We start from the raw sequence: 13,796 nt of genomic DNA, 5'->3' as shown, positions 1-13,796 counted from the left end.
ATATCATACTAAAGGGGCTACAGCCCTTATCTTCCCCCACCCCACCCTGTACATTTGATTCCATGCCACCACAGGTCAGCACCTTGTTTTGACAGCACCCTAAAATGGAATTCTTGAACAACACAAAATGGACACGGTACAATTCAGTTATGCCTAGAGCAGGGGTGGCCAAACTGTGGCTCAGGAGCAACTTGTGGCTCTTTGTGTGGCTCCTGAAGCCCCCATCAGCTAACCTGGATAAGGCATTTATTTTTTAAATCACTTCTCCAAGCCAGCCAGCAGCTTGGAAAATGCATTTAAAATTAAAGTTGCTTTCTTTCCACCTCTCCTTCCCTCCCCCATGTATTTTCCTTCCTTCCTTCCTTCCTTCCTTTCCTTCCTTCCTTCCTTCCTTCTTGCCTGCCTGCTCTCAAACATCTGATGTTCATGTCTTGTGGCTCTCAAACATCTGACGTTTATTCTATGTGGCTCTTACATTAAGCAAGTTTGGCCACCCCAGGCCTAGAGGAAGCAGATGTTTTTGCTGCTGTTGTTTCAAGTGCAGCTGGCACCTGTTTTCTCAGTTTAGCAACAGATACAAAAACATAGTTACAGTATCATATGAGGCAACAATATTTAGGCAATATTTAGGCAACAATCTTCTAACGCCGCAGCCTTATTAGGTCACCATTTTTTCATCAGTCCAATGCCTAAAGATGTAAATTATCACTACTGTTACAACACCAAGCAACAGCATACCCATTCTTCAGATGTAACCAATCGAGTCCACCTCCCACTGATCTGTTCTTGCTCCTCCTCTCTCATAGCTATAAACTGTTCCTCTTCACTGCACAGAAAATTGCTGATAAACTGAGAAATTCTCCTCTGAGAAGAGTTTGACACTTGTAGTCTTGGCATTCAAACTGCATTTTTGGGAAAGGTTTTGTTTCTTCTTATGAAAAGGCTCAAGAAAGTAGTCTGAATGGCAAGACTTCCACCAGAAATATTAGTCATTGCCTCAAAACTACTTAACCTAAAATAAATAATAGTGTTATTATAGAAGAATACTCTGAAACAGTGTTTTGAAGACTACAATGTAAGCGACCACAAGGAGAGGTATTTCCGGGTGCTGCTTTAATGGATGAAAACAGCCTTTCCCCCACATCAGTCAAGGAATTACTTATCTTTCATTTTCATGATCCTATAAAGCTAATGGTCCACCTATGCTCTCCATTTGTGAACAGACATGTCTAGCCCTCCATTTCCTTCCTCTTGAGCAAGTACCTGTAGAGAACCCTTGTATGAAATTGTTCTAGACTAAGGAAAAAGTTAAAGCCTGGTTCCATAGAACTTTTCCACTCCATCCCTTAAAGTTACTGCCATACTTGAGTCTCAACACACAAACAAGTCACATTGGAATTTTGAGACGTAAGCTTGGTATAATTACCCATAATAGACAGCAAAGGGAGAAGCTTAATAAGCATGCTTCATCTCTGTACGTATTACCGGCTTGGCGTTTTAACAGCAGGAAGTCAAACCGGTTTTTTAACCTGAACTGAAGTTGAACCTGAACCATAGCTGTATCCTCCCAACTGAGCCTCAATCCAAACCAAAATAAGAACTGGCTCTGCTTCCTATCTTAAAACCAAACTGACACAACTTCCTTCTTGTTGGACTGTATTACAGGAAGACTGAGCTCCCCCCTTTCAGGCCCCCACCTACTTTATGTGCAAGATGACTACAACATCCCAACCATTCAAAGCACAAATTGCCTAGGATGAATTAGAAACACACACTTACCCATCTCTACCTTTACTGACTATCTTCACTTCAAAGTAATAAATACCACAGGCTGCAGGGATGGGATGGGAGGCCCTGACTGAGGCAGCATCCTTGTGATTTTTCCCATGTCCTAAAAAATGAAAAGGAAAAAAAAGGAGGGGGTGGGGAGAGAGACAAGAGACCTTTTTACACCACAGTGACAGCCAAGGGACCAGGGAGGGGGGGGTGTTTATAAAATCCAGATTCGCTGTGCATGGAAGCCCAAAACAGGAAGAGAATAAAAGGAAGAGACCCTGCACTGCACCATGGAAGAAAAGACAGGGAGACAGCATGCTAGCTCTCCCTTTGTCTCTCTTCTGTAAGTGACTGAGCAGAATAGATTGGCGACAACAGATTAGCTGCACAAAATGAAACAGGGGGAGAGAAAAAGAAATGGTTTGCGACTGAACCGTGAATGGAAAAACCACACCCCCAGTTCTTGTCAAGGGGCTGCTGGCTAAAGGGGATTAAGGGAAACCAAGGGCAGGGCAGCCCCCCCCCCCCTTTTTCTTCCCTATCCCAAATTCCACACAGGCTCCTTCTCTATCACCAGCCAAGGGCAGGCATCCCTCTTGTCCGCCCCACGGCTCCTCCTTTATCCTCAATGAAGCCACTTCCCCACCGCTGACCCCTCTCCTCCCCGCTCAAGAAAGGCTCCCCGCAGCCCCAACATGACTTGACAACGCCTCCGGTCGACCACCTTTTCTCTCTGCCTCTCCCGACTCCTTCAGGATCCCTAAATCCCCACCACCAATCCCTTCACTTCATATTATGTTAGGCCACTCCCCACACCGATTCCTCGATAATCCTCCCCCTCCACCTCCCCAATCCCCCCCTGTCTCATACCCGCCCCTTTCAGCCCCCCACCCATCCTCCCGCCCCAGCACTCCTTCCCCACCCAGTCTGGCAAACTGCTGTCCATCCTCCACCTATCTCCCCACCAGTGTTCCCTCTAAGCTGAGTTAGCATGAGCTAGCTCACAGATTTCTAGCCTCCAGCTCACACATTTTTGTCTTCGCTCAGGAAGGATGACCCCAGAGCAGCACACTCATTTATGCAGTAGCTCACCACCTGAATGCCAGTAGCTCACAAGTACAAGTTTAATTCCAGTAGCTCACAAAGTAGAATTTTTGCTCACAAGACTCTGCAGCTTAGAGGGAACATTGCTCCCCACCCCCAAAAAAAATCTGTCCCCCCATCCGAAATCCTCCGTTCCTCCTTCAGCCTCGCTGCTTCCCCTCCCCCAACGACCCCCGCCCCAAGTCTTCTCTCCCCTCAGCCCGTCCCCTTCTCTGTAGCCCCCCCCCCCGCTACCTTTGTAGTGAACGCGCAGGTTGCCTTGGGAGAGGCCGATATAGTTATACTTGTCCTTGGGGCTCCAGGCTCGCGGCAGCGGCGTCTCCGCCTGGTTGACAGCCGGGTAAAGGCGTCGGAGGCGCTGGCTCAGCTCCTGCTCTTCGGGGGGAGGCGGCGGCAGAGGTGGGGGCAGCGCCGAGTCTCCCCCAGGTATGCTGCCTGCACTCGCGTCCGCCATCTTGGAATCACTATTGTGTCAGCAGGAGGGGGAACGGGCCCCGTTTCCCTGGCTGGCCAATGGGAGGCAGGCTCGGCCACAATGGGGCCCGGGAGCGCGATGGGAAAGCGAGTTCCCGCACCCTACTTTAACCGGGTTGGTCTATGAGACAGTGGACTACAGATCCCGAAAAGGATTCTGAGGCGAGACCCCGCCCACTTGCTGCGCCGCAGAGAACGCTGGGATAGCGAGTTCTTAGGAAGGACACTGCTCTGTTGACTTGGTAGCCCAGCATTCTCTAACCTCTGCCAAGCTTCCCCCCTCCTCTTCCCACGTAAGACAACCACCTATGGCGTGGGAAATTCCTGTAGATATGGAGGATGAGCCTGGGGAGGGAAGGGTTTGAGTCGGGGAGAGAGAGCATAGCTGGGCTTTGATGCCACAGAGTTGGCCCTCTGAAGTTGCCATTTTCTCCAGGGAACCTCATCTCTGTAATCTGGATATATTAATCATAATTTGGGGAGAATTTCAGACCCCACGTGGAGGTTGACGACTCTAGTCCCATCCCATTAAAAAACCCAAACAGAGTGTCCTGGAGAACTCAAAAGCTTGTTTGTTGTGTTATTTTGGTGTTAAAACGTATGGGGAGTAGCTGATTGTAGGGGAGGTGAAGGCTGCTGCCCATCAGAGTAGGCAATACTGGCCTTGGTTGACAAGTAGTCTGACTTAATATAAAGCAACTTCATGAGACAGCCATTTTAGTCTATTGCAGCAAAATCAAAAAGGAGTCCAATGGCACCTTAAAGCATAATATAATTTATTTCAGCATGAGCTTTGCTTAGTTAGAGGTCACTTCATCAGATGCATAGACTGTACAAACTTGGGAGATGTATTTAGACTTACAAGTTACGGAGCAACAGGTAGATGGAAGTGAGAACGTGCTACACAAAGAGATTTGTTCGAAACAATAACTAATCAAAGGGAATTCAGTCCAGTCAGAGTGAATGAGAACCACACCCAGTCTGTAGATAGATGGGCAAGGCAGGATAAATGTCATGTCAGATCTAATCAAGGAAGCTGCAGTATGGCACATGATACCCTGAACTAATTACCAGTCATAAAATATGGGTCATACTAAACTATTACTTATGATGAGTGTGGTAACCCAAGTCCTTATGCAAGCCTAGGAGATAGAGTGTGTTGAATCTCTTGATGAAGCCTAATTCAACATCCCCAGAGAGTACTGAGGTCGGGAACTCAAAACTTTCTCACTATCCCCGGGCCTAAAGAAGTCCGTCTTAAATCAACTAGAGACAGGGCCTTTTCCATAATGGCTCCTACATGGTGGAACCAGCTGCCGGAGGAGGTGAGGGCCCTGCGGGACCTTACTCAGTTCCGCAGGGCCTGTAAGACAACCCTCTTCCGGCTAGCCTTCACCTGACTGGGAAATAAATGTAGCTTATTAGACTCCTGTTAATTATATTGTATAAGATTTGATGTTAAGGTTTTTAGGTTTTAAATGTCTGACTTTTTAACTGTTTATATATGTAAATGTTAATTTAAACTCTGTTTTATCGTCTGTTGTGAGCCGCCCTGAGCCATTTTTATGGGAAGGGCGAGATACAAGTCATAGAATAAATAAATAAACAAACAAACAAACAAACAAACATTTTCACATTGGATTCTCCCTTCAAAGTTATTTTGATCAATAACCACATGTCCTAGAAAACTAATATGTCCCACTGCTAAATTTCTGGATATTATGGTTTTTTAACGCAGAGGGTCCCAAGTCCAATCTCTGAGATCTCCCATTTAAAACCTAGATTTTAATCCAGAAGCATCTTCAAGATCAACACAATTTTCAGGGTATAAGTTCTGAGAGTCAAAATTCCCTTTGTTAGATACAAGAAGTGAATCCAGAATGCTGACAAAGGGAGTTTGGACTCTCAAAAGCTTGTACTCCAATGAAGTGTGCATGCACACAAATGCCCAGAATTAAACTTTGTTGGTCTTAAAGGCAGCACCGGATTCAAAGTTTGTTCTGAAAATCTTGAGAGAAAATCTTTGAGAGAAGCCATGTTGGATCAGGTCAATGGCCCATCCAGTTCAACACTCTGTCATACAGTGTGCTATCACCTGGTCTCTTATGGTGCTACTGGACTCAAATTAGCTCTTCTCTGTAGTCCAGGATGGCTACCCTTTGAACTTATCCCACTTAAAAGAATAAAATAGTAGATGATATGAAAGACCTGTACCCGAAGCTGCCAGCCACTTAATAGATCAACAATGCCACCTTAAGCAGAGTTAAGGCCTTCTAAATCCATTGAAGTCAATGGGTATAGAAGTATGCAAGTCTGTTTAGGCTGGCCTTGCCACAATCAGACAGTAGGGCTGCTTTATCTATGGCTTTTTTGTAGAAAAAGCCCAGCAGGAACTCATTTACATATTTGGCCACACTCCCTGATGTCACTATTGTTTCCCACAGGGATTTTTTTGTAGAAAAAGCCCAGCAGGAACTCATTTGCATATTAGGCCACAGCCCTGATGCCCAGCCAGCTGCAGCTGTTTCCCTGTGTGTTCCTGCTATTAAAAAAAGGCCATGGCTTTATCTATTATTCTGGTTTTTGTTTGGGGGTATAGTCCTGGTCTGGACAGATAAGCAGGGTTGACCCTGCTCAGTATTTAGAAGGGAGACCACCAAATAATATCAGGACTGTAACATGGAGGAAGGCAATGACATTCCACCTCTGAATGTCTGTTGCCTTGAAAACCCCATGGGCTTGCCATAGGTCAGCAAAACCCCCACAAACAATAGCCTGTTATTTGTGAACTTAAGCAGTAAACCCTACTGAATACATTGAGGCATGCTTCTGAATCAATGTGCAATGGGACTGCAGCAACATGGCTACACATGGATCGCTGGTTTGCTGAGGGAGAACCCCCACTCCCAAACTGCACACGGTGGGTTTTACTTAGGGTTGCCAATCCTGGGTTGGGATTGGGAAATTCCTGGCTATTTGGGGGTGGAGCCAGGAGAGGGCAGGGCTGGGAGAGGGAAGGGATCTTAGTGGGGTTCAATGCCATAGAGTCCACCCTCCAAAGCAGCCATTTTCTCCAAGGGTGTCTGGAGATCAGTTGTAATTCAAGGATATCTCCAGGACCCACCAAGAGATTGGCAGTCCTAAATTTTAGGTCCCAGCAAGCAAGCACAGGGTCCAGCTGTAAACCAAAAGGCAGTAAAATAAACAAAAATACTGGTTCTTTGCTGCAGTGTGGTGTAATAGGGGATCTACTTTGGGTCTCACGGTCACCCCTTTGGGAAAAACTTAGTCGTCTGCTGCACTGCACCTGCCACCACCATTGCCCCAACACACACACACCACCCCACACATAATTAGATACTATGTTCCTATAAGCAACCATTTGCAACTGGATTGTCTTGTCCACACAAGAAAATCCAGTCCCGAACGACTGCTCTACTGCAATGATGTGTTTATATCACAAAGCAATCATTTGAGATTAGATTCCCCCCCTCCTTTTTGGACAAGCCAATGCACGCAGTTGCAAATGGGTCGAGTTCTTAGGCAGAAGAGTTCCTCTGGCAGAAGTAGCCCTCCCTTGTCGCAGCTCTTGAATATATTTCTCTAAAGACTAAAGCAAGCTTCCAGCCAGCTCTGTGCAGATCCTAAGCGTCTCCTACACAGAGCCCCATATCCTCTGGATTATCCTCCTTGCGCCGAGCCCGGTGCTCCCCCCCCTCCCCCCTCCGACGCGCCGGCGCTCGGGGGAAACCCACTTGCAAAAAAAAAACCCATCGCCGTGCAAATTTCTCGACTGCCTCTAGAGGCCGCTGAGGCTTCGGTCTAGAGAGCAGGCCGCGATCGTTGCCGTGGAGACCGGATGTCAACAACCTCGGCGGCGTCCTCGCCTGCAGGCGGCCATGGACAAGGCAGTTTCCCGGTGAGGAAACCAGGGATGGAGGGAGGGAGACGGGCTGGAGGGAGAAGCCCCGAATCCAACTAAGCCTATCTGAAACGGCAACTTGAGCCTGGCCTAGGAATGTTTACTCGGGAGTAAATGCCACTGTGCCCAGTGAGGCCTACAAGTGGCTGCCTTTGAAATGTGGTGTTTGGAGAACACCTATACCACCCAAGAGACAAGTGGGTTCTAGATCAAATCAAGCCGGGGCTCACACTGGAACAGGGGTGGCCAAACTGTGACTTGGGAGCCACATGTGGCTCTTTCAGACATATTATGTGGCTCTCGAAGCCCCCACTGCCCTGTTGGTCAGTTTGAAGAAGGCACTTGTCTCTTTAAATCACTTCTCCAAACCAAGCCAGCCAGTGGCTTGGAGAATGCATTTAAAGTTAAAGTTGCTTTGTTTGCCTTCCATCTATTTTGCTTCCTTCCTTCCGTCTGTCCATCTTGTGCAGGGGTCCTCAAACTTTTAAAATAGGGGGCCAGTTCACTGTCCCTCAGACTGTTGGAGGGCCGGACTGCCGTTACTGTACAAGGCCGCGGGCCGTTAGTTCTCCGTCTTCTGCATCTCTCTCCCTTCCCCACACCACACACCCCGGCCTGGGAACTCACCTCACCTCAGTATCACCTCACACGCTGTCTCCGCCGCTGCAGCCCAGTGCCGGAAGTGTGCGTTGCTAACGCGAGTTTAGGTCGAACGTCACTTCCGGTCTGATTTTGCCATAACCCGGCGGGCCGCATAAACGTCCTCAGCGGGCTGCATCTGGCCCGCGGGCCGTAGTTTGAGGACCCCTGGTCTTGTGGCTCTCATACATCTGATGTTCATGTTTTGTGTCTCTCAAACATCTGACGTTTATTCTATGTGGCTCTTACATTAAGCAAGTTTGGCCACTCCTGCCCTAGAAGCTGAAAGGACTAAATGGAGGCAATGGTACCACGTTGGTCACATCCTGAGAAGGCAAGGCTCACCAGAAAGGAGGCAGCAGGGAAGGTAGAAGACAGCATGAGATGGGTTGATTCAGGGATGGAAGCGACAGCAATAAGTTTGCAAGACCTGAGGACGTTTGACAATAGTTTTGGAGGTCATTCCTTCATAGCATCACCCTAAGTCAGAAGTTATTTAAAGGCACTTAGCACCAACAAGCTGGGCCAGCTCTGTCACTAGGCAAACGAGGCGATTGCCTAGGGTGCTGGCCTTCTGGGGGCACCAAATTGAGCTTTTCAATTTCCCCACAATTCATCTGTTTTGGTTATGGGTTATCAGTGCAGGAGTGGGGGGCAGAAGTTAGCCTTGCCTAGGGTGCCAGAGTCTAAGGCCAGCCCTGCCCTACAAGCATGCATAGGATTGTACCGTTGATCCTGGCTTTGTGGCTTCTTTGGGAAAGGTTCTTGTGGTGACAGCTAGCTTGCATGGTTTTCAACAGGGATTCAAGAAATTCGTGGATGTTGATGGCTTTATTAGCTAAGGTGGCTTGATTCGACCTCCGGATTCAGAGGTATCATAACTCTCTGAATAATGCCATTGCTAACCAATGTATTTTAGTGTACACTTTATCCTTGATAATTTGTCAGTGTTCCTGTGTCCCAACATTGAAAACAGACTCCAGCAGTGGGCCAAAAAGAGTTCAGGGAGCCCTAATAGGACATTCTTCCAAGCAAATGTGTTTAGAATCTGGCTTTAAACTGAAAACAAAGGCTATGATCTGATACACACATTTGGAAGTAGGTCTCATAGATCTAAGTGGGATTTACTTCTGAGTAAACTGTGCAGCCATTCAAAGGCTGAAAAAAAAAAGGAACTGTGAATGTCTGGACAGAAATTCAGTCAGTGCAGCTTTCCTTGACATTTGCTTTGAAGGTATTTTTTCCCTGTTATGATCCTAATTGCCTCTGCTATGTTTGTAAAGTTTGTTTTAAAAAGCAAGTTTCTAGAGCTCTCATTGTGTAATGACAGCAAGTGCAAAAAGATCCCAAAAGAAGGAACCGGTGAAAGGAAGTTTAGTATGATGCTTTTCAACGTTTGATTTATTGAACAAGGTTTGTCATGTGTTGACATGTATTTTCACATTTGGGGATAACAATTTCAGGGGGAAACTGTTGGATAGGGGGCAATACAATCAACAGTTATAGTGTGGCTCAGTGGTTGTGTTTATAAGTATTGTATGCCCATCATATCCACTTTCCTGTTATTGTTTATTGTTATTTATAAACTCATCCTCTCTATTTAAACTGGCAGATAGGCAAAGTTCAGCGATGTCTGTTGGTCATCAGATATTTTTCCCCTTCTTATTACAGGCTATCAAGTCAGGATCTTGAAAAAAGGTATTACAATTTCAAAGCTAGAAAAGCAAAAAAATAAATGTAATGTTGGAATTTACAAGAAGCAAGATGGGTTCCCTGGCACCATTCAGCCACTGCAGCTTAGTAGATATGTTTCTTTACTGAACATGTGGAGAGGCAGTCTGGTGTACTGGGTGACAAGGTTGGCCTAGAACTAGCAAGACCTGAGTTCAAATCTTTGCTCAGCAGGGTTGGCACAGAGGCTCACAGATTCAAATTCCTGTTCTGAGATGGAAACTGGCTAGATAGCCTCAGGACAGTTCCTCTCTTTCAGCCTAAGCTACTTCACAAGGTTATTGTTGTGAGGATAAGTTAGAAGGGGGGGGGGGGGGGATGATGTTGTAAACTGCTTTGGGTCCCGATGGGGGGGAAAGCGAGGTGTAAATAAATTTAAAAGGATTTTTATTGGAATGATGGAATAGGAGGAAGTAGGGATGGCCAGGGATATTGTCAGGCAACAGATGTTCAGGATGGGTGCATTTGGAGTTGTGCAAAATTAAGAAGTCCTCTGCCACACACACACACACACACACACCCCCCTTTCATCTTTCTGGCCAAATGCAAGTAACAAAATCCAGGGCGGATCACAGTCACAATAAAACAGTTAAAATACAGCAATGGTTCAATAATATACCAATAAAACAAAGCTACAAAAATATACATAGGCGGGCAGGTACGTTTTCAGATAAAACAAATATTCTGCCTCATTGTAGTTTTACAGCCCATTGTGGGGGAGGGCAATAGATGATATAAGCAGTAGAATGAAAGGACGTCCGCCTGCCTCAACCAAAGGCCTGGTGAAACAGCTCCATTTGCAGGCCCTACGAAATAGAAGTAAACCTGGTAGGGTCCGGATCTCCACAGGGAGCTGATTCCACCAGGCCAGGGCCGAAAAAGCCCTGGCCCTGGTCAAGGCAAGCCGGACATCCCTTGGGTCGGGGATGGCCAGAAGATATTGGTACTTTGTCGGGGATGGCCAGAAGATATTGGTACTTCGGGACTCGTATGGGAAGAGGCGGTCCCTCAAGTATGTCGGTCCCAGGCCACATAAGGCTTTAAAGGTCAATACTAAAACCTTGAAGCAGATTCGGTACTCAATTAGTAACCAGTGCAATGTGCACAGCATCGGCCGACTGCCTGCCCTTAAAGGCAGTTCAGTTACTAGCTGTGCAGCCGCATTTTGCACCAGTTGGAGTTTCTGGATCAGCCTCAGGGGCAAGCCTGCATAAAGTGAGTTACTGTAGTCCAGTCTGGAAGTGACCATTGCGTGGATAGCTGTAGCTAAGTCATGGGGGGTCAGATAGGACGCTAGCTGTTTGACCTGCCGGAGATGATGAAATGCAGATTGTGCAACAGCTGTGACTTGGGCTTCCATAGAAAGAGAGACATCCAGTGTCACGCCCATACTCCTCACCTTCTGGGATGGCACAAGAGGAGCACAATCCAGGGTGGGGAGATGGATGTCTGATCTTAGCCCCCCTCGGCTCATGTACAGGGCCTTCCTCTTAGCTGGATTAAGCTTCAGCCAGCTTAACTGCAACCATCCAGCCACAGCTTCTGGCGCCCTGGTCAAATGTTCCAAGGCAGTGTCTGCATGGCGATCAGCAGATAAAGCTGGGTGTCATCTGCATACTGGTGACAACCCAGCCCAAAACCTCAGGCAATCTGGGCAAGGGGGCGCATATAGATGTTAAACATCATCGGCGAGAGAATAGCTCCCTGCAGCACACCACATTTGAGTGACTGCCGTAGGGAGATCTGCTTGCCAATTGCCACCCTTTGTCCCCGATCGCGGAGAAAGGAGGAGAACCACTTTAAGGCTTCCCCCTGAACTCCTATATCGGCAAGGCGGTGGGTTATTAGATTGTAATCGACCGTGTCAAACGCTGCCGAAAGGTCTAACAACAATAGCAGTGCTGACCCCCCCTTGATCCAGATGCCTTCTAAGGTCATCAGCAAGGGCAACCAAAGCAGTCTCCGTCCCATGGCCAGAACGAAAGCCGGACTGGAAGGGATCAAGGGTAGAGGTATCCTCCAGGAAAGCTAGGAACTGCTCTGCCACTGCTTTCTCAATTACCCAATTATTTATTTATTTATTTATTTGGATTTATATCCGGCCCTCCCCACCGAAGCAGGCTCAGGGCGGCTCACAACAGTAAAAACATGTACAAATATTAAACATTAACTAATTAAAACCTTAAACAATATAACAATTAAAACATTTTAAAAACAATTTGGTGGTAATAATACATTCCAGTCATTTCAGTTCAGTCTTCTTGAGTATCCTCATATGTGGCTATCGATTAAAAGCAAGTTGAAATAAAGCTGTCTTGCAAGCCTTGCGGAACTGAACAAGGTCCCGCAAGGCTCTTGCTTCTTCTGGAAGTTGGTTTCACCAACAGGGGACCGCTATAGAGAAGGCTCTCTCTCGAGTGATCTTCAATCTTGCCTCCCTCAGCCCAGGGATCAATAACAGGTTCCGTGTCCCTGATCTGCTCTGGGGAACATATGGGAACGGCCATATAGGGCTTTAAAGGTAATAACCAGCACCTTGAAGCGAATCTGGTACACTATCGGCAGCCAGGGCAGTTCCCGCAGGCCAGGCTGTATGTGCTCCCGCATGGGGAGCCCCAATAACAGCCTAGCCGCTGCATTCTGCACCAGCTGCAGTCTCCATATTTGAGACAAGGGCAGCCCCATGTAGAAGGCATTACAGTAATCCAGTCTCAAGGTGACCATAGCCTTAGTACAGGATCTGGTCCCTTGGTGTTAATTGCCTTTCTTTTGAAATGAACAAAAGAGATGGGGCCTATAGGGTTGCCAATCCTCAGATGGGGGCAGAAGATCCGCTGGTTTGGAGGGTTATCAGAAAGGGGGGGGGGAATGTCAGCTGGGAACTCCATTGTTCCCTATGTAGACCAGTTTCCATAGGGTATAATAGAGAATCAATTTGTGGGTATATGGGGCTCTGGAGGGGCTATTTTTTTTTTAATTAAAGGTACGAAATTTTCAGCATAGCATCTCTCCTCAACCCCCCCCCCCCAAAGTTTCAAAAATATTGGACCAGGGGTCCAATTCTATAAGCCCCAAAAGAAGGTGCCCCTATCCTCCATTATTTCCAATGGAAGGAAGGCATTTTAAAGGAGCACATTCCCTTTAAAATGTGATGGCCAGAACTTCCTTCAGAATTTAATCATATTTATCACAACCTTGCTCCTGCTCCACCCCCATAGTCCCTAGATATTTCCGGAGTCGGACCTGGAAACCCTTGAAGGTGGGGTGGGAGTTAAATTAATGGTGGAATTCTCTCTTGGCAAGAAGAAACTCTTTCTCAATGGCCACTCACTTCCTCCTCCTTGCTGTTGACCAGGGTATCATTCCTTGATTCTGAGGTGGTTTTAGATTATGAAGAAAGTGCTACTGATTTCAAGAAATCTCAGAAGATGCCCAGGCCATTGGTGAGTGCATTGTTTCCAGACAGAGGCTGACCCCCTTGCCAGAAGCAGTGTGATCTGATCAGGGCAGTTTGTCAATCATGCCAGGTAACATGTTTGGGCAGCTACAGAAGCTACCTATCTAGGCATTTAGATGTTCTGTGCCAAATCTGGGGCTTTGTGAAGTCTGAGCATCCTTGTTTGCAAGGGCTTTATAGACTTTCCCTCCAAGGTCACTAGGGATTCAGTTCACACAGAATTAAATTGGTTTCCTTACAGCTTTTTGGGGAAAAGAGGCAGAAGCTTTTACATTAAGAAGCAGGGCCGGATCTAGGGTGGGGAGGGGAGGTGCTTGCCCTGGACGCCACTGGAGGGGGGGTGCCAAATTGGATATGGAGTCCATTTTATTCTATGGGCCCATAAGGTAGAATGGGCCCATAAGGGGGCATATTTTTTAATTTTGCCCCTCCCCTCAAAAAAACATGTAGATCCGGTCCTGTTAAGAAGTGAAGAAACTATGTTGGTTTATGCCAGGTCTTTGGAAATTAGGGTACCCAGTGAGTTGGCCTGATTGGTGGAGGAAGAATTCTTCATTTATAGCCCACAGAATCCAAACTTAATGTGGCTGAAAAGCAGACAAGGACTGACCATGACAGTACCGATAGTTCCAAATAACTGAAACAACTGAGTCAGTTCACAGAGGGCAATAAAAGAAATGTCCCATCGCATTG

The 13,796-nt window shown here is 47.0% G+C and overlaps 1 protein-coding gene across 2 annotated transcripts in view; it reads right to left on the bottom strand.

Annotated features, from left to right (window-relative positions):
- The window catches only part of RANBP10 (RAN binding protein 10), a 58,961-nt gene extending 55,600 nt beyond the window's left edge, over window positions 1-3,361 (bottom strand). The window contains exons 1-2 of one of the 2 annotated variants that reach the window (XM_060254152.1): window positions 3,115-3,361; window positions 1,780-1,891 (exon numbers count right to left, since the gene is read on the bottom strand). In XM_060254152.1, the coding sequence (XP_060110135.1) occupies window positions 1,780-1,891; window positions 3,115-3,334 (332 nt within the window). In that variant the 5' untranslated portion in view covers window positions 3,335-3,361. The remainder of the gene's footprint in view (window positions 1-1,779; window positions 1,892-3,114) is intronic. The other variant, XM_060254151.1, reaches the window with a different exon arrangement.
- Window positions 3,362-13,796: the final 10,435 nt, after the last annotated feature.

This window comes from Heteronotia binoei, chromosome 14 (genome assembly GCF_032191835.1).
Source record: "Heteronotia binoei isolate CCM8104 ecotype False Entrance Well chromosome 14, APGP_CSIRO_Hbin_v1, whole genome shotgun sequence".
Classification (NCBI taxonomy): Eukaryota; Metazoa; Chordata; class Lepidosauria; order Squamata; family Gekkonidae; genus Heteronotia; species Heteronotia binoei.
Note: the sequence above shows the minus strand (reverse complement) of the source record. Positions and strands in the feature narration are given on the sequence as shown.